The sequence below is a fragment of the Nyctibius grandis genome, chromosome 3, assembly GCF_013368605.1.
Source record: "Nyctibius grandis isolate bNycGra1 chromosome 3, bNycGra1.pri, whole genome shotgun sequence".
Classification (NCBI taxonomy): domain Eukaryota; kingdom Metazoa; phylum Chordata; class Aves; order Nyctibiiformes; family Nyctibiidae; genus Nyctibius; species Nyctibius grandis.
The window spans coordinates 113,538,224-113,563,151 of record NC_090660.1 but is presented as its reverse complement, the minus strand read 5'-3'; the positions used below and the strand labels follow the sequence as shown (position 1 = coordinate 113,563,151).

The 24,928-nt window shown below is 46.0% G+C and overlaps 1 protein-coding gene across 1 annotated transcript; it reads left to right on the top strand.

Moving 5' to 3' along the window:
• Positions 1-10,355: 10,355 nt before the first annotated feature.
• Positions 10,356-15,982, top strand: LOC137661557 (ly6/PLAUR domain-containing protein 2-like). The gene is made up of 3 exons (XM_068397152.1): positions 10,356-10,407; positions 14,759-14,878; positions 15,771-15,982. Exons 1-3 carry the CDS (start codon positions 10,356-10,358, stop codon positions 15,980-15,982), a joined length of 384 nt encoding a protein of 127 aa, XP_068253253.1.
• Positions 15,983-24,928: the final 8,946 nt, after the last annotated feature.

The following is a 24,928-nucleotide window of genomic DNA, read 5'->3' as shown; positions in this document are numbered from 1 at the left end:
TGTCCTTTGAGCCTGTGCTCTTTCTTGTTGGGGAGGGCGGCTATTTTGGGCACATAATGGTCCCTGTGTGGGTGTGTGTGGGCAGCTGCTCCTCTTCCTGAGCTCCCTGGGGCTGCTCTGACCCCTCTCCTGCCCGCAGACAGATGCATGCATGGACACATGGATGTGGGGGCTGGTTGCTCTGGAGAACCCCCCTGCTCTTCTGAACCAGGGAGCGTTCATGCTGCTTTGCAAAGATATGTCATTCTAATTTTTGTTTAAAGCTTTATTATTCTGGGGATCCCAGTTGGATCCAGTGGGAGAAGGAGATTATTTTCCCTGGGCAATGTAAGACAAATGCAGAATAACAGCGATGGGCTCTCAGGAGTTTCTTAGGAACAGCCGCAAGCTGTTTGAAACAAAGACTTAAAAATATCTTTCCTTTCCTTTGGATAACCCCAACCTGGACTATCTTCTTCCTGGGAAAGGCTCTTCTCCACTGCTCTCCCTTCTTGCAATCTGTATTTTGCAGCCTCGCCTACAAGTGTTTTTGGGACAGGAGAGCCCCAGCATTAACAGGGAGTATTTTCAGGACATAGAGGCACTGCACAGCACGTGGGGACAGAAGAAACCTACCCTCAAGAGGCTACACCTCTGCCCTGCCCAGCGTTCCTGTCCTCTCTGTTCACATTGCCTCCCACGTGCCTGCTCCTGCTGCTCCATGGGGACCTGTCTGTCTCCAGACAGGCCCAGGATGGTCTCTCCCACATTTTAGGTGTTCAGAAAGTTCAGGAAAATGGTGCCACTTCTCTACATCTAAGAGGGGACACCATTGATGTGTTGACACAGAGATAATAGAGCTGCTTCCTTCGTTAAAGTCTGTATTTCCAGGTGAGCCTTGTCAAGAGATGTAGTAATACCCAGTGCCCGAAAGTATTTTTGGAAACTAAACAACAAGGGCTGTTGCCAGTGTTTCTTTTCAGTTGACTCTGCAGACGTTTCTCACTGGCATCCCAAGGTCATATTGGTCATCCTAGGGTATGAGACACCATGTGCTAGCAAATGGGTCTGAAGCGGGAGAATTCCTGCCTCCCCATCCCTGTCCTTTTCTGTCACTCTGGACATGCCTCCACTCTAGGCGTGGAAAACACAGGTTTCGGAGGGAGAAATAGCTCTGGGGCTGGAGGGCAGTCTCCAGAAAATGGGTTCATTATCTTGTTTTGACGTTCAGGAGTCAAGAAAAGTGTGTACGTAGGTAGTTTGCAAGTGAAAATTCTAGTGGTGCTAAAGGAAGAAAAAAAAAATGACTGGATCAAGAGCTCCACCTTCCTGCCAGTGATAGCCCTCTCCACTTTCTTTCCCCGGGTTCCTTTTCTTCCCAGTTCATGAGTATCAAGGTTCACATGAGAGGCCATGGGGAGTAAGGGGGAAGATGGCATGTCCAGGCTGAAATGCTGATCTGAACAGCAGCCAAGATGGGAGGAGGCTGGAAAGATGGGAGGTGCTTTGCGTGGTTGTGGGAACACGCTCTGATCTTCCTGCTTGATGATGTTGAAAGACGTTGAGGTGTTGGAGCGAGTCCAGAGGAGGGCGACCAAGCTGGTGAAGGGTCTGGAGGGTCTGACCTACGAGGAGCAGCTGGGGGAGCTGGGGTTGTTTAGCCTGGAGAAGAGGAGGCTCAGAGGTGACCTTAGTGCAGTCTACAACTACCTGAAGGGAGGTTGTAGTGGAGTGGGAGTCGGCCTCTTCTCCCAGGCAACCAGTGATAGGACAAGAGGACACAGCCTCAAGCTTCGCCAGGGGAGGTTCAGGTTAGACATTAGGAAGCATTTGTTCTCAGCAAGGGTCATTAGCCATTGGAATGGGCTGCCCAGGGAGGTGGTGGAGTCACCATCTCTGGGTGTGTTTAAGAAAAGCCTGGACATGGCACTTAGTGCTCTGGTCTAGTTGCCATGGTGGTGTCAGGGCAATGGTTGGACTCGATGATCCCAGGGGGCTCTTCCAACCTGATTGTTTCTGTGATTCTGTGATTCTGTGCTTATCATCTCCCAAGAAAAAGAGTTTTAAAGCGATGCACAATGTACCTTGGTCTCCTTGAGTTTGGTCATCTGGAACTCTTCCTGTGACACAGGGACACTTGGCCATCTGAGCTGCCATTAAGTTAATAACTCTTGTCCTTTGCGTAGAAAGAGTTAAGCTAGAACATCTAAAATGTAACACGTACAGCATTAAACCCATGGGGGAAGAGGTGTGAGTGACGTGCCTTGCTCTCCTTCTCCATGCCAATTAACACAAACAACAACGACTGGGTGTATTGTATTTCACACGGATTCTTGTCATGCCTGCATCACCGAGAGCAATGTCACGTTGTTCTCCCTGAGCGCCAGGTGCTCCTGGCTCCGATTCTGTCTTCTCATTGCTAAAATTGCGGGGATGCGGTCACCCGTTCTCACACGAGAGTCTGAGTTTCACACAAGGACCACATCCTGAGCTCAGACCAGTTAAACCTGCTGGTTCCAGGAGCAGCGCCCAGTTAGTATCACGGTCCAAACTGTTAAAGATGACAAAAAATAAATATAAGCACTAAATAGACAGGGAATGGTGGCACCTTGTATGTGACCGCTTTGCGGTGCTCAAGTTCTTTATAAGGACAAGGTGTAGCTACTCAGGTTGGAATTCAACTCATGGTTTGTTCAAGGCAATTCAGATAGGTTGAATTTTTCTCCCTTTTTTATATTCTCATGGAGGTATCTCATCCTAAAACTGGTTGGAACCAAATGATTATGAAACCTGAATTTTGGAAACAGTGAAAATTAAAAATTATGAAAAGAATCCTAAAATTTCCTACCGTCCTTCCTTGGGAAATGGGCTGGGACCAGGTATTTGCATTTTCTTCTCTTGTCGGAAGGTGGCAGTGGCAGGCCCCATATCTGCCAGTGCAGCCTCAGTAGGATGTCCTGGGATGGGTGTGTGGACACATCAGGACTACAAGCCCCTTCTACTAACGGACATGATGCAGGAAGAAGTTCACCTGGAGCCTGGAGATGAGGAAGAAGTGCGTTAGCTCAGCATGCTCTTCGCTACATCCCAACCGTGGAGACACCACAGCCTTTCTGGTCTCCTGTTCCAGTTTTTGAATACTCAACGTGAAGAAATATTTTTCATTATTTCTGACCAGAATTTCCCTTCCTGCAACTTGTGGTCAATGGGCATTCTTAAGGAGAGCCCAACTCAGCCTTCTCTTTGACCCTTTCTATGTCAGGTGCTGTGAGCCCTCTCTTTTCAGCCTGTTTTCCAGACTGAACTAAACCCAGCTCTCTCATAACTCCTCATATTGCCTGTGGTCAAGTTCCTGGCAAAACCACATGAAAGCTTGGGATCACAGAGCCATGGTGGGATAGCTCACATACTTAAGTGATACTGTGGCTGGATACAAGGTGTTTAGGAAGGGCGGCCCTGGAAGGTGAAGAAGGGGTGTTGCTTTTTATGTAAGAGGACAGCTGAAGTGCATGGAGCTCTGCTTAGGCATGGATGATGAGTCATCTGAGAGGTAATGGGTCAGGATGACCAGGCAGATCAGCATAGGTGATGTTGTAGTGGGTGTCCTGATACAGACCACCTGATCAAGAAGAAGTGGATGAGGCCTTCTTCAGACAACTGGAACAAGCCTCCCATTCGCAAGCCCTCATCCTCATGGTGGGCTTTCAGCACCCCAATATCTGCTGGAGGAACAACGCAGCAGGGGCACTATCAATCTATGAGGTTTCTGGAGATAACTTCCTGACACAGGTGACTGAGGAACCAACAAGCAGAGGTGCTCTGGTGGATCTCATATTTGCAAATGAGGAAGAACTTGTTGGGGATGTGAATGTGGGGGCAGCCTTGGCTGCAGTGACCATGAGGTTGTGGAGTTCAAGATGCTGAGAGAGGGTAACAAGACAAAAAACAGTATCACAACCCTGGCATCAGCATGGGTTCACAAAGGGGAAATTATGCCTCATTGGCCTGGTAGCCTTCAACAATGAGGTGACTGGCTTGGTGGATGATGCGGGAGAAGTGGATGTTGTTTATCTCTACCTTATTAAGGCTTTCAACATTATCTCCCACAACATCCTCAGAGATGAGGTGACAACATAGGGGTTAATAAGTGGACAGTGTGGTGGACTGAAAACTGGTGGAGTGACTGGGCCCACAGGCTTGTGATCAGTGGTATAAAGTCCAGCTGGAGGCAAGGCACTGGTGGGGTACTGCAGGACTCAATGTTGGGGTCAATACTGTTCATCATCTTCATTAATGACCTTGATGATGTGGCAGAGCTCACCTTCAGCAAGTTTGCAGATGATAGAAAACTAGGAGTGGCTGATACAGCAGATGGGTGTGCTGCCGTTCACAGGGACTTGAACAGGTTGGGAAAATGACCAGAGGGGAACCTCAGGAAATTCAGCTAATGGAAATGGAAGGTCTTACATCTGAGGAGGAATAGCCTCAGGCACCAGGATAGGCTGTGAGGTGATGAGGATAGCAGCTTTGCAGAGAAGGAACTGAAGGTCATGGTGGGTACCAAGTTGCACATGAATCAGCAATGTTCCTTGGTGGCAAAGGTGGCCACCAGCCTCCCAGGCTGCATTAGGCAGAGCATTGCCAGTAGGTCAAGGGAAGTGGTCTTTTCCCTCTACTCAGCACTGGTGAAGGCACACCTGGAGTCCTGTGTCCAGTTCTGGGCTTCACAGTACAGGAGAAACATGGACATACTGGAGAAAGTCCAACGAAGGGCCATGAACATGATGAAGGGACTGGAGTATCTCTCGTATGAGGAGAGGATGAGAGATTGGGGAATTTTCAGTCTGGAAAACAGAAGGCTCAGGGAGGATCTTATCAATGTCTATAAATACCTGAAGGGAGGGTGCATAGAGGAGAGAGCCAATCTCTTTTCAGTGGTGCCCAGTGACACAACAAGAGGCAAAGGGCACAAACTGGAACACAAGACATTCCATTTAAACATGAGAAAAAAACTTTAAGTGTGGTTGAATGCTGGAAAAGGCTACCCAGAGAGGTGTGGAGTTTCCATCTTTGATGATATTCAAACCTAACTGGACACAGTCCAGGGCAACCCGCTCTAGTGACTCTACTTTGAGCAGAGGGGTTGGATTGAACCCTCTCCAAAGGTCCCCGCCAAGCTCAGCCATTTCGGGGTTTGTGTGAATTGTGCTGCTGGTGAGACTGGGGGTGTTGCTCCTCCTCTGCTTTGTGACAAGTGCCCATGAATAGGTCTTGTCTCCCACAGACCTTCCTTTGCACATTTGCCAGGACCATCAAATAGGCTGAACTGCTCACCTTGCTGGGAAACATCACCACAGGGCTGATTGCCTCACCTTTACCAGGGAGAAATGCTCTGGGAGCCAGAAGCTTTTGGGTCAGAAGCATCTTCCTGAAATCTTCAAGCATCTGGAGGCCAAACCTGGGAAGTTTCTTGCAGCTGGTGGGAGACAGGCTAAGCCTATCTCCTTGGCAGTGGAGATATCTTCAAGACACTTAGGTTTTCTAGTGGCTTGGGTAGACTGAACCTGAGAACACACTCCTACCAGTCCTCAGCCGAAGACATGAGGGTATTTTCAGCTTCGATGCCAAGCAGTATTAGAGGGAGATGAAAAGGACCTGGAGGCAAAGCTGCTTCCTTTCAGTCAGGTCATTTACTGTTTTACATGTGTTGTCCTTGTTCTTCCCTTCTGGGTCAATGAGAAGTGACTCAAATAAGAAAGTATCTCTTGTTCCTTGGATTAAGTCTTGAAGGAGCATAGGGGATAATTAAAGCAGGTGACAGCTAAACTGAGCAAGTGATTTACGTTCCTGTATCATTAATAATGCCTTGGAAAGCTGGATGGAGCAAATAATCTCGAAACAAGAGATTGCTGCCTCAGTCAGTCATGGTTGATGGGAAGAGAAAATGTACCGGCTTGAAAGCAAAAAGAAAAAAGGAAACTAGAAAAATTTGATGGGGAAGGAAGACGAATTCCCACTAGTTATAAATATATGATCAATCCTTTCTGTGTGTGTTATGAACAGAGAGGGAGAACACACTTTACTAGTTATTAACTCCCATAAGATTCCCCCATAGGACCACTGTATCCATATGCTGGCTGCTGGCCAGGCAAGTGATAAATTTGAAGGTCCCACCCAGAAAGAGTTAAGTGCTACACAGAGGTTAGTCTAAATAATAACCTAGAGATAAGAGGTACCTGCATTGAATTCAAAGGGGAAAAAAAACAGGCTGGGGAAAAAAAAAAGGCAGGTGAATCATTACATTCAGGGAACAGGACTCCGTATAAAAATAAATCAAGTTGTTCCCTGCCTTCCTGTCCTGGTGAATATACAAAGCATCACTAATTCTCAGGCACAGCACACAACACACATCTGGGGCAGAGGGGATAGCTATAGTGAGGTCTGGTGGGAATTTGGGAAGAGCAGCAGAGTTAATGAAACCCTTCATACTTGCAGACTGGTCTGATCTACCTGTCCCAGATCTTGTACTAACCAGCATTCCTCATGTCTCAGTCCAGTACCAAGGTGGAAACCAGTGTGGAGAGAGCTGCCAAGCTTTCTGTACCCATCTACAGCCCCATTCTATAGCAGACTGACCTGCTACCAGGTGTGAAAGTCACAGATCTCTGCTCAGCAGGGTGCTTTGAGCCTACGGCTTGTCACATTGAGGGGACACATGCCCTTTCCCCAAGGGCACCTTCCAACGACTGGGTTCCAGGAATCACCTGACCTTTACGTGCTCAATAAGCTTGAGAGAGGGCTGAAGTGTCTTGCAAAGCTGTGCCAGTAGAATGGATTTAAAGCCAGGCAGAGACATGTTGGATCTTTGCCATACATTGTAGGGAATTGTAGTAAAATCAATTAGTAGGAATAAGGCTGCTGTGACTAATGAGCTAATGAGTGATGCCTGAGTGGAAATGGCTCTGAGAGAGCTGCAGGGTTGGGTTCCTGATGCATTATTCATAGGGATAGGCCAGATTCAGGCTTGGCACTGTTTGTTTTTTACTTTGCTTTTCCAGGTTTAACTTCTAAAGACATTCCTCATCAATGATGGAAATGGAGGAGGGCAAAGATATCTGTTTAGTTCCTTTCTTTTTAGTGTGAAGTGTCTCTCATCTCTGGAGAATTGTTGTTTCTGTGAGAGAGAGATGGAGGACATGATGCATCAGAGGTGAAGTTCATGGTAATTTAATCTCTGGCACTCTACACACCATCAGGTTTACTGATTAACTGAGGTTAATTTTCCAAGGTTAGCTAGTAAATCATTGACAGAGCTTAGAATAAACCTCTAAGCATGTGGCTTTCAGGCCAGCACTCACTCCTGTTGCTTCTAGAAGCTCATGCACCTCCTATCAAGGTTGCACAAAAATAGCAGAAGAGCACTGATGAAAAAGGAGCATTAACTAGGGGTTAAACCATGTGGAATACAATGCTGGCTCAATTTCTGGAGTTTCTGCTGCCTTGCTCCATGAGCATAATTAACCTCTCTGCATCTCTAGCATTTACTTATCCTACAGGAATGTTTTTGGGTTTAACCTACTTGTAGGCGTGCAGGAAAAGATTAGCTCTAGTGTATGACACTGTCATGTCAGCACCCTTCTGCATCTACCTTTGAATTTTTAATTCTTCTTCTCAGAAAGGGTCATTAGACATTGGAATGGGCTGCCCAGGGAGGTGGTGGAGTCACCGTCTCTGGATGTGTTTAAGAAAATACTGGCCATGGCACGTAGTGCCATGGTCTAGTTGCCATGGTGGTGTCAGGGCAATGGTTGGACTCGATGATCCCAGAGGGCTCTTCCAACCTAATTGATTCTGAATGCAGTCATAGCTTTTGCTCCTACATCTTATCTGCTCTGGAAAGCTATGGGATTCCTAGGAGATATATAAAAAGCTGATAAATATCAAGAAAATTGAGAGTTTTAAATTATGAAGTCAAGAAGTCTCTCAGCCAAAACCCGTGCCTGCACTTGTCTAAGCACATACACAGACCATGGTCCCTGAAACCCTGCCTTAGTGGTTGATGGGCATATCTTAGGACTTCCCAGCAGGACCTCCTCAGCCTGGTAATTAGGCAGTGTGAGCCAGTCTGTTGGGAAGTTACGGGATTTGGAGACTATTATTTCCAGCATGGATGCAACTCTTGCAGGACTGCTCACATCAGATGAAGATGCCTCCACCCAGAGACTGTCTCAGCTGGCCAGGTAGGACTGGAAAGGGGTTTGGCACAGGTTTCTCAGTCTGCGAGTTATCATATGGCTCTGAACTTTTCCTTTTATTTCTGATACAAAACTCTTCTGAAATGCAGAGAGTTCTTGTACTAGTTTGCCTTTGAACACATGCACTAGAAAATGTCTTTTTTGTCAAATCCATCTTGTGGGTTGTTGAGGCAGATATATACAACTTGTGTATTTTTATTTTTTTATCTGTAGTTAATAGAAACCCCCCAACACAATAGGCTGTGATTACCCACAAAAGAATAAAAGGAGTTCAACAAAATGCTGTTTGGATGTTCCTATTTATTCTTGTTACTTCTTTGGTGACTTGCCAATGCTGCAAGGCCATTGCATAGCGTGTGCATAAGAGAGGAAACATTTCAGGTGATGCTTAAAAACTCAGATAAGATCGACTGAAACTATAAACAAGCGAGGTATGTTGTCACCCCCCACCCCTCAAAACAACCCTCCAAACTGAAGGAGGCCACAGGATTTAAGCAGGGTGTTGGCATATATTCTTCCATCCAAAACCTTACAATGTAATGAAGATCACATTTCAGATGTGCATGTGAAACCGATCATCTAGCACACATTGTTTGACGCCACTTAATACCAGAAACCAGAAACCACACCCCTTTCCATGTTTAGTTTTTTTTTTCCTAAGAACGAACACCATGAGTGTATTTCCCCTTTCTTAATAGGATTATAAACTTCTCTGCTGAACATGAGGAATGCCAAACCAAGAATATACCAAAATGCTTTTCCCTAGATAATTTTTGGGCTGGAAATAACTGTTAAAACTTCCATAATCAACATAATGACTGTATTATGGAGGCCACATGAAAACAATGACTCCGAATTCCTGAGGGTGTAGATCACCCAGAATTGTTTGTAAGTGAGGCAGGGCTGGCTAAAATGATGAGACTGTCACTGGAGCTTTTGCTTTGGAGAGATGAGGACTGGTTTGTTTATCTGGGAATAAGAGAAGACTGATTGCTTTTAACATTTCAAGAATTCAAGTGACAAGAACCCCGAATAAAGTTCCTCCGATGGTGTGATAGATAATGAAGGTGGTGGGAACATCTCCAGGAACATCTTTGTTTCAGCTTTCCCTTCTTTCTTTCCTTATTAAAGGTGTGTGTTGGGGGGCACCTGGCATAACCACAGAAAGGCTCTTCCTTACTAGTCTTTTGCAATCCCACAAACTTGCCCATTACATATTGTAGGAGGATTTAATAGCATGGGGCTGGCCTGAGGCACAGGAAAAGCAGGCAGATACTTGGGGCAGCAGGGTTTGGGGGTGGGAAAGACGAGGTGTTTGGTAAGCAAAGAAGTAGTGGGCTTGCTGTCATACTTAGAGAGGGTTGGCTCAGAGCAGAGGACCTTCTCCAGGTGCCATACTCCCTGAGTGGCTCGGGATAGTGAGCCTGAGAGACTCCCTTGGCTCAGATTTTCATGGTCTAGTCCTGTTGTCTTCCCAGTGCTCCCACCACCTGTCTTCCCAGTGCTCCCTGAAACCCTGCTCACAACTTGGGGAGAAGTTTTACAATACCAAAACCCCAACCACGCTGTTTTCAGTGAGTAAGGGATTGCAAGTCAACTTTCCTCCTCTCCTCCTGATGATAAACTCTGGTCCCCTGCTGAGGGTAAAAACATAGAGGAGCAAAGTACATGGGGTTTAATCCCTTGCTGTTCACAGCTACAGATGCTTTTTTCCTCCAGGTTCATGGAAATCACTCAGGTCTCTCTAATCACTACAAAAAAGAAGAAATATCAACAAGCTGCAGGGCAAGGCATGGGCACTGGGTTTATTTAACACCACTGATTTCACACGTCATGCCTAGACATAAAGCACCCAGCTTAAACAACATCAGCTATTGTCCACCGTGCAAACCCTCATTTTCTTCTCCAAGGAACATGAAAAGAGATGACGATATGGCAGGAGGTGGGGCCTGCTTTTTTAGCTCATTCAATTCATTTATAGCTCAATTAGACTCGTTTTTCCAGTAGAATTGGATCTTGGGTCGGAATTGGTACATGGCAAACCACCAGGAGGTGTGCCATTAAAGCCTGCGGTGAAGAGCGGTGGCAGCCCAGTGACCAGGCGACGAGGGTCCGTGCAAGATGAAGGTCTTTCTGTCTCTTCTGTTGGTTGCCATCACTTGCATGGAGTTGGGTAAGTTCCTGCTCTATCCAAACTCTTGCAGGAGATGCAGCATGATGGGATGGGCTGCGTCCTGTTCTCTCTGAAGTCCATGCCTCCCAATTTCAGCAGGTTTCAGCAAAAAAAAATCTGTCTTTGGAATATTTCCAGCCTGTCAGATGTTTAGGACCATTGTGGTCTCATTGGGATTGTTAGTTTAGGCTCTTTAGGAAGTGTTACAAGACAAAGTGTGATTATACCATGCCATTTCTTTAATGCAAATTCCTGTTCTTGCTTAATCTCACTCTCATATTCTTTTTTTTTTTAAATTTCTGTTCCTCTTGGTACTTATCCCTTAAAACCATGTTGCCAGTTTAATGCAGTGTGTGTAGCGGCTCTCTCTAATTATATGTTGCATGTGTGGTTTATTTAACTTCAGCTATTAGAAGTGGGAAAGATCATCTGGGACACAAAGCTGGTGGCCCAGGTACTGCAAGGCTGATGTTTCTAGCCCTGTTTATTAACACACTGTGTTTTGCATGAAGTCAAAGATGATTTCAGCAGGTCACCTTGGAAAACAACCAAGTGTGAAGTGTTTTGGGGGCTTTCACCATTTGCAGGAGGATTTGAGAGTTTGTCTCCACAGTGAGTGACCCCCACCATCCTCCCTCCCTCCTTTCTGTCCCTGTTAGGCTACCTGCCACCTCACTGCAGGGAGTAGGCTTGAAGGACACAGTCAAGGTGGGTAAACACCAGCAGCCTGGTATTGGCAGCGACCTATCTGGGATGTGGAGGTAGGGAACAAACCCCATGAGGCCAGGCTGTTCAGGGATGCCATGCTGTACCCCTCTATTTCCATTAGCAGGATACAGTTGCTTCTCCTCCATCACCAGCTCCACGAAGCCTGCTGTTATGACACCCCATTTTAGGTGTGCTGAGATGAGCCGAATTGTTTTTCTTTTTAAATGGAGTTTAAAGGGATTTCAGCAGGGCTGTCACACAGATGGGTGAGAACTGCTTTCCACACCAAGGAGGGGCTTCTGGTCTCTGATGGTACCAAAATGCATTGCTATGCCTGTAAGGCACACACATTCAGGTGTCTGCTAGGGGGTGGATGAGAAGACCTAATCAAGTGTTGGGTTCCTCAGAAGGACCTGCAGAGGGCAAAGTGCCCTGAAAAGCTTGTCCAAAAATGGCTTTCTTGGTGATAGGAAATACTAGACACTATTTTGTCTTGACACCTTAGTGCAGTCTACAACTACCTGAAGGGAGGTTGTAGTGAAGTGGGAGTCAGCCTCTTCTTCCGGGCAACTAGCGATAGGACAAGAGGACACAGCCTCAAGCTTCGCCAGGGGAGGTTCAGGTTAGACATTAGGAAGAATTTCTTTTCAGAAAGGGTTATTAGATATTGGAATGGGCTGCCCAGGGAGGTGGTGGAGTCACCATCTCTGGATGTGTTTAAGAAAAGACTGGACCTGGCACTTAGTGCCATGGTCTAGTTGACAGGGTGGTGTCAGGGCAACGGTTGGACTCGATGATCCCAGAGGTCTCTTCCAACCTGATTGATTCTGTGATTCTGTGATACCTTTAGCTTGGAGTGCTCTGGAAATATTGCATCACAACAATCTGGCCTCTTCTGTGTCCCTCTCCAAAATCTCTCCATCTCAAAAGACTTTAGGCACTGAAAGACTTGAGCTGTGGTTGTTCTTCATGTCTAGGAGCCAATTGGCACCTTCAGGGTTGCAAGGGCCTTTGCAGCTCAATAGGGAGGTGATGAAGAGCACCTATGAACTGGTGAGTGGTGAGGCAGGGTGAGCTACCTTGAGCTGGATTTGGAGACTTGGGTACCAAAGTCTGTTTCTATGGTCTCTGTCTAGAGCAGTACGTGTCACCATGCATTCTATCATTGTGGCCACTGTCATCTTTTTAAAATAGCTTCTCACACATTCTTCTCACAAAATCAGAATCTCAGCACAGGGCAAGGCTTGTGCTTAATTTGTTCTCATGGCTTAGTAAATTTGATGGGGACAGTTCCTTCTCTGTGGGACACTCTCCTACCTGAGAGGTCCCAGTCTTTGGAAAGAGCTGACAGAGTAGACAGCACCAAATGAAATTTTCCCTGCTGCAACTCACATTCAAGTCTGACTTTTCTGTGTATCCAGATCCTTCACCTAGGAGAAGCCATGCTTGACCAACTTGATAAACTATAATGAAGTGACTGACGTGGTAGATGAGGGGAGAGCAATGGATATAGTCTACCTGGATTTCAGGAAGGCCTTTGACACTGTTTCCCATAAGATCCTCATAGACAAGCTCTTGAGGTATGGGCTGGATGAGCAGACAGTGAAGTGGATTGAAAACTGGCTGAATGGCCAGGCCTAGTGGGTGGTGATCAGTGGCACAAAGTCTACTTGAAGGCCAGTACCTCCCCAGAGGTCAATATTGAGTCCAGTTCTGTTTAACATCATCATTAATGATCTGGATGATGGGGCAGAGCTCACCCTCAGCAAGTTGACAGATGACACAAAATTAGAAGGAGTGGCTGATACACCAGAAGGTCATGCTGCCATCCAGAGGGACCTTGACAGGTTGGAGAAACATGACTGACAGGAACCTCATGACATTCAACAAGGGGAAGTGCAAAGTCCTGCCACTGGGGAAGAACAAACCCATGCATCAGTATGTGCTGGGGGCCATCCAGCTGGAAAGCAGCTCGTCCGAAAAGGATCTGGGGGTCCTGGTGGACACCAAGTTGAACATGAGCCAGCAATGTGCCCTTGCAGCAAAGAAGGCTAATGATATCCTGGGTTGCATTAGATGAAGTATTGCTTGCAGGTCGAGATAGGTGATCTTTCCCCTCTACTCAACACTGATGAGGCCACACGTGGAGTCCTGTGTCCAGTTCTGGGCTCCCCAGTACAAGAGAGACATGGACATACTGGAGAGAGTCCAATGAAGGGCCAAAAGGATGAGTATCTCTTCTCTGAGGAAAAGCTGAGAACTGTGACTGTTCAGCCTGGAGAAGAGAAGGCTCAAGGGGGGATCTTATTAATGTCTATAAATACCTGAAAGGAGGGTGCAAAGAGGATGAACCCAGGCTTTTTTCAGTGGTCCCCAGTTCCAGGACCAGAGGCAATGGGCACAAACTGAAACACAGAGGGTTCCCTCTGAACATCAGGAAACACTTTATTACTGTGAGGGTGACTAAGCACTGGCACAGGTTGCCCATGGAGGTTGAGGAGTCTCCATCCTTGGAGATATTAAAACCCCATCTGGACACAGTCCTGGGCAACTGGCTCTAGGTAGTCCTGCTTGAGCAGGGGGATTGGACTGGATGACCTCCAGAGGTCCCTTCCAGTCTCCACCATTCTGTGATTCTGTGAGCTTGTGAGTCTGTGATCTCTTTCTGATGCTCTACTAATGCAAAGGCAGGGAGAAAAGCAGATGCAGAGTAAGAACAGAGTTGAGGTAAACCAGCTACTCTCCTGTGGGAATAACACAGATTAAAGGAACTTGGGGATGTGGTTGTCTGGCAAGCAGAACACTTAGATACTTGTCATAAACATGTGAATCAGGACCTATTGACTAATTGTGATAATGTTTAAAATAAAAACATCTTGCTAATTACACAGTTGAATTATTGGAGTTCCCCTGGGTCTCTGCATGTCTTAGCTGGCTGCTGGCACCTGGGGCAAGATCTTCAAAGAATTCAAGCACTGTGATGTCGCATCTTGCAAAGTCTGTCTGCTGGCATCCAGCCACTGCACAGAATAGTCAGCCCTGTCTTAGGCAACCCAATTACCCCCCAGTGATAAGGCAGAAGCAGGTGGGCCAAGCAGCTCCTCCTCACTGTTTTCATGAATTTACTCCTGCTTTTTTTTTAATCATCCTCATCATTTTTGTTGTAGTTGGAATGTCTCAGCACTTTCAGCCCGTATTTACTGCATGTTCTAGGGTGCAGATCCAAAAATTAAGTAAAATTACCCTTAAACTCTCTTGTGGACTGCTTAAGACTTATCTACAAAAAAATGCCAACCTACCAAATCCCCAATAACAAAGCAAGAGCAGAAGGACTGTCTTTATGCCCCCAAAATTCAGCAGCTTTGTGTTAATAGGACTTTCCTGTATCATGGGGTCTTCTGTGTGTGTGGCTCTGTCTTGCTTGACTTGTTACAAGGGGTCTGAACCCTCATCTGAGTCTGTGCTTTGACCACCAGACTACTGTATTTCTCATTCCCATTGGTACAAATACCTTTTACTATTCAATTCCTGTTCTCAATATGGGTATTTTGGAAAGATACCCCTCCCCAGAGGTACCTGGAGGGGCACGGACAGAATGTGGTGGTCCACCCTAAAGCCAGCCTCATGTTTTTCCTCCTCGCAGCACAAACCTTGCAATGTTTTGCTTGCCATGAACCTACCGCTGTTGATAAGTGCCTGACAATCCACAACTGCACGCAGAATGAAACCATGTGCAAGACTACTATGTACTCCCTGGAGGAAGGTAAGGGCAAAAAGTTCTTTATCCATATTTTTAACATGAGTCAGTGTTTCTACAGTGAAGACTGCTGGTGTGGGGAGAGGTGCCTTTTCTCACTTAAATATGTAAGCCTGGAAGAGATCTCCCATGGGGCAGAGAGCACTCTCCTGCTGTTGCGGAAAGCAGTCTTCATGTGAGTTAATACTTAGTGAATGCAAGCCCATAGTTAAATGCTCAGTGTTGAGCATGGTTAGAAAAAAACATGTTGACTTGAGCTTGAGACGTGGAGCTAAAGAGTTCTGGCTCTCCGGACCATTTGCATGACTTGCACAATGGGTGTGGATTAAACAGTACTGTCCTGACTTGAGAACTGCTTATGGAAGCTGGTTGGAGTAGAGAGGCCAGTAGAGATGAGCCAGGCTCAGTAAGGTGGGGAGACCAACTTCTGGTCATCTGGAGGCAAAACAGAAATGCCCTTGAGTTCTCTGGAGCTCTCAGGAAGGCATTGTCAATCTGACTGGTGACCCTACAGGTCATAACCTGTCCAAATAAAGAAATACACTGTGAAGACAGAGGCTCTCTCTTTTGCGTGGTCCTGCTGATCAAGGTTCTGCTCGCACATGGGAGAGGCAAGAGAGAGTGAGTAGAGTCAAAGTACAGGCAGAAAAAGTGCCTAATTGACCTTTTGCAGGGTAAAGCTGATCCAGGCAGGACACAGAGGATGCAAGGTGCTGTTCAGCTTGCAGCTACTCCCTAGGAACTCTTTCCTATATTCCTGGTAGGAAGTAGACCAGTTGTGTTTGAACTGTAGCTAAGACTTTGGTGGTGAAGTCAGCTAATGTTTCACTAAGGACAAGGAGAGTTCTCCTCCATTCCTCCCATTCCTAACTGTTCCTTCTTTCTTCCTTTGTTGTAGTTTATCCCTTCGTGGGAGTCTCAACCGTCACCAAGATGTGCTCTTCCGTCTGCGTCCCATCCGATGTGGACGGGATTGGCATGACGCGCCCCGTCTCCTGCTGTTATTCTGATCTGTGCAACACGGATGGTGCGGATAGTTTGAGGATCAGCTTTGTGCCAGTTGGGGTGCTAGCAAGTTCCCTTTGTGCCCTCTTCTGGACTAGACTGTGAGGAGCTCATAGGAGGTCTTTCATGCTGAAGAACCCAACGAAGAAGGGAATAAATCCCTGCCAGCCCAGCTTTCTGTTTGGATGCCTCATGGACAACCCTCAACATCTCCCAGAAATTACTTTTTTAGCACCTGCCTGTTTCCCATGACCAAGAGAGAAGCAAAACTCAGGAAGGCCCGACACAAATTTTTGAATTGACTCTTCAACAACTCCCACAAAACTAACTGTGGAGTTTCTTTGCTGTGCTGGTCTGGTTGGTTTTGAACTAAAAAATTTTGCTGTATGAAGTATATTTAAAGCAAAAAACCTCATGCTAAGAGCCTTCCATACCACCTTAGAGCTTTTTTCCCCCAGGTGTTAGCCGGCAGAACAGCTCAATTGACCAGTCTTCTCAGGTGAAATTCAGTTGTGTGGCAGGTCCTTTCCACTCCACAGTTTTGTGCTGAATCTTTGTTCTGCCTAGATCTCCTTCTTTGTACACAAGATATTAAGGACACAATTCTGTGTCCAAAAGACGAGGCAGGAGACTAAACTTCCCATGCCAGTGATCTGATCCAAGGAGGCTAAAATCTCTTGTTTTCTGTACCCTTTTGAGAACAATAAAAAGGATGTGGTGTTAAAACTGTAGTGATCACCAAAGTTATTTGTAGTGCACCTGTCCTCTGGTAAATTTATTTTATTTTATTTTATTTTATTTTATTTTATTTTATTTTATTTTATTTTATTTTATTTTATTATTTCCAAACTCCAGTTCCACCTTTCAGTCTTGTTTACACAGTGAGATGAGTTAGGTTTTGTGTTCTGTCTTGTAGCAGATGTGTAAGACATTTTCCACTATCCCCCAATGGCAGTGGCCTTCCATCAACATTTCTTCTACCAACTCCACTGGTACAAAACTATCTTTACTGGGAAGATTGGGTGATTTGTGTAACAGTTCTGGCCTGAATTTGAAATTCAGTGGAATGACTTTCCCCCTTGCTTCAATCCTCCAGATCATCATCTGCAATTTCTTGTGTGTTGGTGAGGGCTCCTACATTTTGATGTTATCCATCCTGGTCTGGTTCTGTATTTTCCTATAATTTTTTTTTTCAAGATTCGGCAAAAATGTCCTCCTCCAATTATCACTCTGCTTGTGATATTTGGAATAATCAATAAAGATGTGATTTAAAGTCTTCCATGTAGCATATGCATTAGAGCAGGTTTCCAAGAGATGTGGTACAATTTCCATCCTTGGAAGTTTTCATGACTCAGCTGGATGAAGTCCTGAGGAACCTGGGCTGACCTCACAGTTGAAAGCTTTGATTTGGAACTTGGATTAGAAACCTGAGGTCCCCCTTCCAAGCTGATTTTCCTGAAATCTTATGATGCACCCACTAAGATCACTGGAGCACAAACACCATTATTTCCAGGCATTCTGCAAAGTCTGGCAGATGTTTCTGCAGTGATTTTCACCTGTCCTGTATTGCTTCCCATTGCCAAAATGAGATCAAATTTGGAACAAACTGCAATTCTGGATTCACACACAGCTCCCAGCTTGCTCAAATATGATTCCTTTGCTGGAACAACATTGTGTAAGTGGTCAGGGTGCTGCACTGGCATGGAGGTGGCTGGATGAACCACATCCCTGGCTATGGAAGGACTTTGGAAATGAGATGCAGGCTTGCATTAGCTGGCAGTGTGTGCTTTGCAATGTCCTCTACCTGTGAGCCATGCCCAGAGCTCAGTCCCCAGAGGTGTTTGATATGTTTTTAGCTTTCTGCTGCACAAGGGTGGTACATGGAGGTTCTCCCTTTTTATACGCCAGTTCTGGAAGTCAGCAGTCTTAGGTTTTGCTGGCCCAGGGGCTGCATCAGGACCACTGTGTGTGGTAACCAACAGTGAAACATCACCAATATGTCTTATTGCATGTTGATTTTATCCACACTCCCAGTCTTCACAGCACCCTTTCGGGCTTAATGCCACCATTTAATTAAGGGTAGTTTGTTTCTCTTTCAAACCCTCTGCCTCACAGTTTTATTCAGCCCCCTTGTTCTCACAGATGAGCAGTAGTGAGACTGTCCACTCTGGTAGCTCTTTTCCAAGCCAAAGATCCCTTGCCTAAATCCAGGTATCACTCACGAGCCCATGTACCCATCTGTACATGAACCCATCTGTACTCCAGGTACCAGGTGCAATAGAGAGAAGACCATTACGAATCCTGAGTGAACCCCATGGGGATAAAAGGGTGTCAAATATTCTCGCCAGTCGTAGGACATGCATGAGTGCCAAGATGTGAAGTGGGCACTTCACGTTCTTGCTGTGCTATTGCTAAGACCTAACACAAGTGGTTTGTTGTGCACTGGTAAAATGCAATGGTGACAGGACACTTCATGGCCACTGGGTTCTGTCATGGCCACCTCTCTGCTTTTCATTGCATCACTGAATGATGTTTCTTACATCTAGAAGCCCAGGGCACGTTACCATAACTGGTAACTTTATTCTACAATCTGAAGAAACTGAAGTTTCTCTGAAAGCAAACCTGGAAGCCAGATATACGGGTAAGCATTTCCTCATCTCTGTCCATAGACACTTGTGACAAACCCTATTTTATCTTCTTTCTCCAAACAAAGCCAAAGAGACCCCCATTTATTTTGCATTGTCGTAAACGGAGGGTTTATTAGGACATGGTCAAAATACTGGATGACTCACTCACTTGTTAGGGATAGAAAAAATATTAGACATTTCCTATTCACTGTCCAGAAGTGTATGTATGTCAGCACTTCTGCACATGAAACCAACATTAATTATATACTCTCAAAACTCAGAAAGAAATACAGCTTTCGCAGATTTTCACTGTGCAGCACTGCTTTTCCTCAGACGTGAGTTACTGGGCTCAGACTACTCTGTCCTTACCCTGTGTTGGTTGATAAGCAGTGCAGTCATGGCCCAGAACATCACAAAATTATCATGACAAAGAACATTTAAAAACAAATACATCAGGACCCAGATTATTGGGTTATGTCGTCATCTTAGAGAATAACACTAAAAATACCACTGCAGTCATGGACACTGAGAGTATAAGTCACGGGCAGAGATACTGAAAATGCTTGAAACCAAGCCATGGCTGAGCTTGGGAAGGTGAGTGGGACATATCTGGCTGGTGGAACTAAAGTCATGTCACCAGAAAGGTGCACAGAAGAAAAACCATTGGCTCCTAATTTCAAGAGGTGACAATATAGCTCTGTAGCCCAGTAAGCACAATACTGACATTGCTTGTAATAGGCCACACTATTTTTATTGAGTTTGCAAGTCCTCAGGGCTGAGGCTTGTTGGGCTTGCTTTTTCTGAACTTGTCTTGACCTGCCTTCAGGTTCAAGAACTGAAGGCAGAACTGTCCCTCAGTTCAAGAAGGACAAGGAACTGCTAGAGAGAGTCCAGCGCAGAGCCACGAAGATGATTAAGGGAGTGGAACATCTCCCTTATGAGGAGAGGCTGAGGGAGCTGGGTCTCTTTAGCTTAGAGAAGAGGAGACTGAGGGGTGACCTCATTAATGTTTATAAATATGTAATAGGCAAATGTCATGAGGATGGAGCCAGGCTCTTCTCAGTGACATCCCTTGACAGGACAAGAGGCAATGGGTGCAAGCTGGAACACAGGAGGTTCCACATAAATATGAGGAAAAACTTCTTTACGGTGAGGGTGACCGAACACTGGAACAGGCTGCCCAGAGAGGTTGTGGAGTCTCCTTCTCTGGAGACATTCAAAACCCACCTGGACGCGTTCCTGTGTGATATGGTCTAGGTAATCCTGCTCCAGCAGGGGGATTGGACTAGATGATCTTTCGAGGTCCCTTCCAATCCCTAACATTCTGTGATTCTGTGCCTTCAGCTTTGTTTTTACTTTGCTCAGCAGTAATAGCATTTTTCCTAATTGGCCAGGTGTCTGTGCCTAATTTGCTTTACTTTTGTTTATCTTTGTGTGGTACAACTGTAAGTTTACATAGATAGCCATAACAAGGAGTTGGCATATGTAGAATGAGCTATTTATGACTCTGAAGTAAAGAAATACAGATGTGGTACAACAGAAGAGGCCTCGAGAGATGGAGGTGCAGGACATGGCAAAGAGGAATGCTGGCATGGGATCATACGAGGTGGGGTACTGACTTGGCATTAGAGACCCCTCAGCTATAAAAAACTCACCAACAGTCAAAGAAATGCAGACCTAGAGGTGGACAAAATCATCTTTGTCACTTTGGGCGTCGGCCTCTTCTCCCAGGCAACTAGCGCTAGGACAAGAGGACACAGCCTCAAGCTTCACCAGGGGAGGTTCAGGTTGGACATTAGGAAGAATTTCTTCTCAGCAAGGGTCATTAGGCATTGGAAGGGGCTGCCCAGGGAGGTGGTGGAGTCACCATCTCTGGATGTGTTTAAGAAAAGCCTGGACATGGCACTTAGTGCCATGGTCTAGTTGATATGGTGGTGCCGGGGCAATGGTTGGACTCGATGCTCCCAGAGGTCTCTTCCAACTTGATTGAGTCTGTGATCTTCAGGAATAACAAAGAGAACAAAGAGCAAATATCAAACCAATGTGAAATGCGCCATACAAGGTAAAATCCTATGTGAGTAGACCTGCACCTTCTGATCAAGGAAAAAAGAGCAAGGTATGAAAGTGTTTTAGCAAACATAATCAAAACGATTCCCAGTAAAACCTCAAATGAGGTAGAAGAATCCATTTACATGATCATACTCCTCCCAGTGGAGGACTGAGCCCCCTTTTCTCCAGACTAAACAACCCCACTAATAATAGCAATAATAAATTCTTGGCTTTACTTATAAGATGTGTTTCCTTTTTGCCCATAAGATTTTGAGTGTAACGAAAATATGGAGTTTCCCAGCTGGGTATGGAGAGATTGCTAGGTATACAGATGCTTAAGTAGGCCTTATTTCAAGGGCTGCTTATCTGGCTGTAGCCCACATCAATATCTCCATGGGAGACTGTCAGTCTAGCTCCTGACACTGAAAGCATCTTTGTAGTATCTGAGAAACTCACGGTCAAGGGATATGTTATTCCAGGGAGCAGTGATTTTGAAAATGACTGTATATTGTGGGTAGACATCTGAAGAAGAGCTCCTAGAGAGACACCAAAACCCTTTGGATTATTGTGGTGTCTTCCATGGAACACAACACCACAAGGCTGAGAAGGTTGTGTCACCTCTCTGCTCTGGACTAGTGGGGCTTCTCATGGCAGGACATGGAGGAGAGAAGCAATGAGCAGCACTTTTCTCTTTCTTTGTTTTGTGCCTTACCTCTGCTTGAAAATGCTCATACCATGAGTTCAAGTATGAGCAGTGCAAGTACATCCATGAGGAAAGGAAATCAGGTAACACAGGATTCTTCACTCCAGCAAGCAATGGCATAACAAGATGCTATAAGCTGAAGGCAGACAAATTCAGACTGGACATAAGGTGCATATTTTTAAGCCCAGAGGTCACAGAATCACAGAATCACAGAATCACAGAATGGTTAAGGGTTGGAAGGGACCTCTGGAGATCATCTAGTCCAACCCCCTGACAAAGCACAGTCACCCAGAGCACGTTGCACAGGGTCACGTCCAGGAGGGTTTTGAATATCTCCAGAGAAGGAGACTCCCCAACCTCCCTGGGCAGCCCGTGCCAGTGCTCTGGCACCCTCACAGTAAAGAAGTTCCTCCTCATATTCAGATGGAACTTCCCATGTTTCAGTTTGTGCCCGTTGCCCCTTGTCCTGTCACTGGGCACCACTGAGAAGAGTCTGGCCCCCTCCTCTTGACGCCCACCCCTAAGATATTTGTAAGCATTGATAAGATCTCCTCTCAGTCTTCTCTTCTCCAAGCTGAACAGACCTAGCTCTCTCAGCCTCTCCTCATAAGAGAGATGCTCCAGTCCTCTGATCATCTCCATACCCCTTCGCTGGACTCTCTCCAGTAATTCCTTATCTTTCTTGAACTGGGGGGGCCAGAACTGCACACAGTGCTCCAGGTGTGGCCTCACCAGGGCCGTGTAGAGGGGCAGGATAACCTCCCTTGACCTGTTGGTCACACTCTTCCTAATGCACCCCAGGACACCATTGGCCTTCCTGGCCCCAAGGGCACATTGTTGGCTCATGGTGAACTTGTTGTCCACAAGAACACCCAGATCACTCACAAGGAACAGTTTACTAAGTGCTTGGATGGATTGTGTCTAAGGGGAAATATTTTTTGTAGAGTGGTGTCACTGAGCATGAGGCATAATTACTGTGTAGACATCTACACTTGAGCCATTCCTTGTGGCTCCCTTGAGAATCAGTGGAAAGACAGAGAATCACAATTAATTTGAAGAGGGCACGATTAATTTGACGTGTTGTTAACATCTATTCTAGGATGGATTAGGCTGGAAATGGCTGTTTCTTAGTGGTGGCTGTTCAAGGAGCTTGAATGAATAGTTCTGGTGGAGCCTTCCACATTAAAAATGTCCAAGGTTTGGTGAGATGGGCCTTATCTTCAGTGTCTTCATGTTTTTACCAAGCCTGGCATCACACGCCAGAACAAGAAGCATACACTGGGAAAGAAATTAAACTCTGACTGCACAGCAGTCCTAGGTGGGGATTTCTCCAGCTATGCCAAAGCCACAGAGCAAATTGTAGCTGAGCACAAAAGGTGACACCCGGGAGAAAATCAGAACGTCCCAACACCCCAACTGTCCTGTGATTTCGTTAGAGGTAAGCGGTGAGAATTCTTCATACAGCTGCATGCTTCAGCCATCCCTTCAACGATGCTCTTGAACCAAGGAGATTTTTTGAGATCCCCACCAGCTAAAAAGCATTAGACACAGCTGATCGCAGGCACTTCTCAGTGCTCATGCTCCGTGACTTTAACTCGTGCGTCTGTGTAGCTGTCATCGCTTTGACAAGCCACAGGCGGAGGAGGCTAATCTTCCCCTCCCTTCATTGGCCATGGATGCTTCACCTCTTTGATCTCTGGCCAGTTTGTCAGTACGTTTCCCGCATCTCAGCTATTATGGCAGGGATCACAGCTCCGGGATGAGATCTAGTCTGAAAAGCATAAAATCTGTGTGGGTGAGGCACTGTGCTTTGTGGTTGCACCCCCAGACCAAAGCAGAGCTCTCGAACCATAGGGCGATGCTACCTGGTTAAACATAAATCTGAACCTCTCTTGCAAGGAGCAGGTAGTGAGGCACACAAAATTACCACATAGCTCTGTTCCCACTGACTTGGTGTAAAAGCTGTCTGCACCTAGGCTGCTTCTGGAAATGACGTCTCTGCATGTTTATTTCCCCCCAGCAGTCACAGAAGGGTTTCTTTTTTTGTTCATTTTTACTAAAATGTGATTCCTTCCTCATCCAGTTCACCTTCAGGTCCATCTATTTTTTCTGGTCCTCCTCACACCTGGGGGCTGTTTGAAGCTTATGCTCTCATAGAATCATAGAACCATTTTGGTTGGAAAGGACCTTTAAGATCATCAAGTCCAACCATTAACCCAGCACTGCCAAGTCCACCAGTAAACCACGTCCCTAAACACCACATCTACACGTCTTTTAAATCCCTCCAGGGATGGGGACTCCACCACTGCCCTGGGCAGCCTGTTCCAATGCTTGATAACCCTTTTGGTGAAGGAATTTTTCCTGATCTCCAATCTAAACCTCCCCTGGCACAACTTGAGGCCGTTTCCTCTTGTCACAGAATCACAGAATCACAGAATCACAGAATCACAGAATGGTTAAGGGTTGGAAGGGACCTCTGGAGATCATCTAGTCTCCCTGAAGCTTTGCCTGAAATTGTTTAGGAACAAATCTTTTGCTCACTTACAGCCTCTGCTCCTAAGCTCTCTGTGGTGGTGTGCACCCCCCGCCCTTTCCTAGGTCCCTTCCAACCAAAACCATTCTATGATTCTAATTTTGTTTAGAAAAGTTGTGAGAGTAAAAAAACCTGGGAATTTTTGATTCTGCAAACAACAAGGAACAGCTTAGCATACTTCATATCTGACCTGTATGTAAACACTTCAAGGAGCTTCTTTACCAAACCCTTGCAACAATGGCAGAAGTGGAAAGTGGGCTGTTTATTTTAAAAATAATTAAAAAAAAACCCCTATGTAAAATATCCCTGTTTTGAAAGTGTTTTGAAAGTGTTTTGAAATGCTAGGAGAGGGCCGTGGTTCATATTACAGATGCAAGACAAGGACAACTTCAGGGAGATGGATAGCTTGACGTGTCCAAAAGCTGTCTGAGGAAATCAGGCAGGACTTCTCTAGGTCAGTGGAGAGAGACTGGCTTTGCAGCAGATATCCATCCCACCCCTTCCTGAGACTTGTATGGGGCTGGGATGAGTTGCTACCTAATTTTTTGTTAATGTGAATGTCTCCCAAAGTCATCTGCATTCTCTTCCTAGCCCAGCTTGGCGATGAATTTTTGCAGATCAATGTGGCTGTAGCCTCTGGCTTCAGCTACCAGCCCTAAAGACCTTCCCCTGGGCCTTGGAGCTAAGGCAGATTTTCCCAGGCAGCAGCAGGTATCAGCCAGGGCTCTTGATAAACACAACATCACCGTACACAAAGCTAAGATACCTACAACGTATTTCTCTGAATATATTTTGTTTTCTCCTTTTCCCCAGTGGCACAGCAAAGGGAGTACTTTGGCTGGGCAGGTGTACGCTCTGCTTGGAAGCCCTCCAGGTAAAATCCAGCTTCGTGACTGCATGGTATAGCACAGGCATGAAACTGGCAGGTAGGAGACACCCCTGCCAGAAAGCACCAGGTTTGAGACCTTGTATGGCTGCCTCTGAAAGGCATCAGAAGCCAGGACCTGTGTTGTGCTTCCGATCCTCACAGAGTAGTATGAATCTATTATGTTTGCTAAATCTTCCTTAGAGGAAGCATTTCAGGAGGCTGAGGTATTTGTGACCTCCTGCTGAGACTGCAGAGCCGTTCAGTAATATCC

What these genes read in the sequence shown, in the direction of transcription:
- LOC137661557 (XM_068397152.1), top strand. Translation starts at nt 10,356, where the DNA reads ATGAAGGTCTTTCTGTCTCTTCTGTTGGTTGCCATCACTTGCATGGAG. An exon ending in CATCACTTGCATGGAGTTGG is followed by an intron (nt 10,408 to 14,758) that starts GTAAGTTCCTGC and finishes TCCTCCTCGCAG; the next exon opens with CACAAACCTTGCAATGTTTT. An exon ending in TATGTACTCCCTGGAGGAAG is followed by an intron (nt 14,879 to 15,770) that starts GTAAGGGCAAAA and finishes CCTTTGTTGTAG; the next exon opens with TTTATCCCTTCGTGGGAGTC.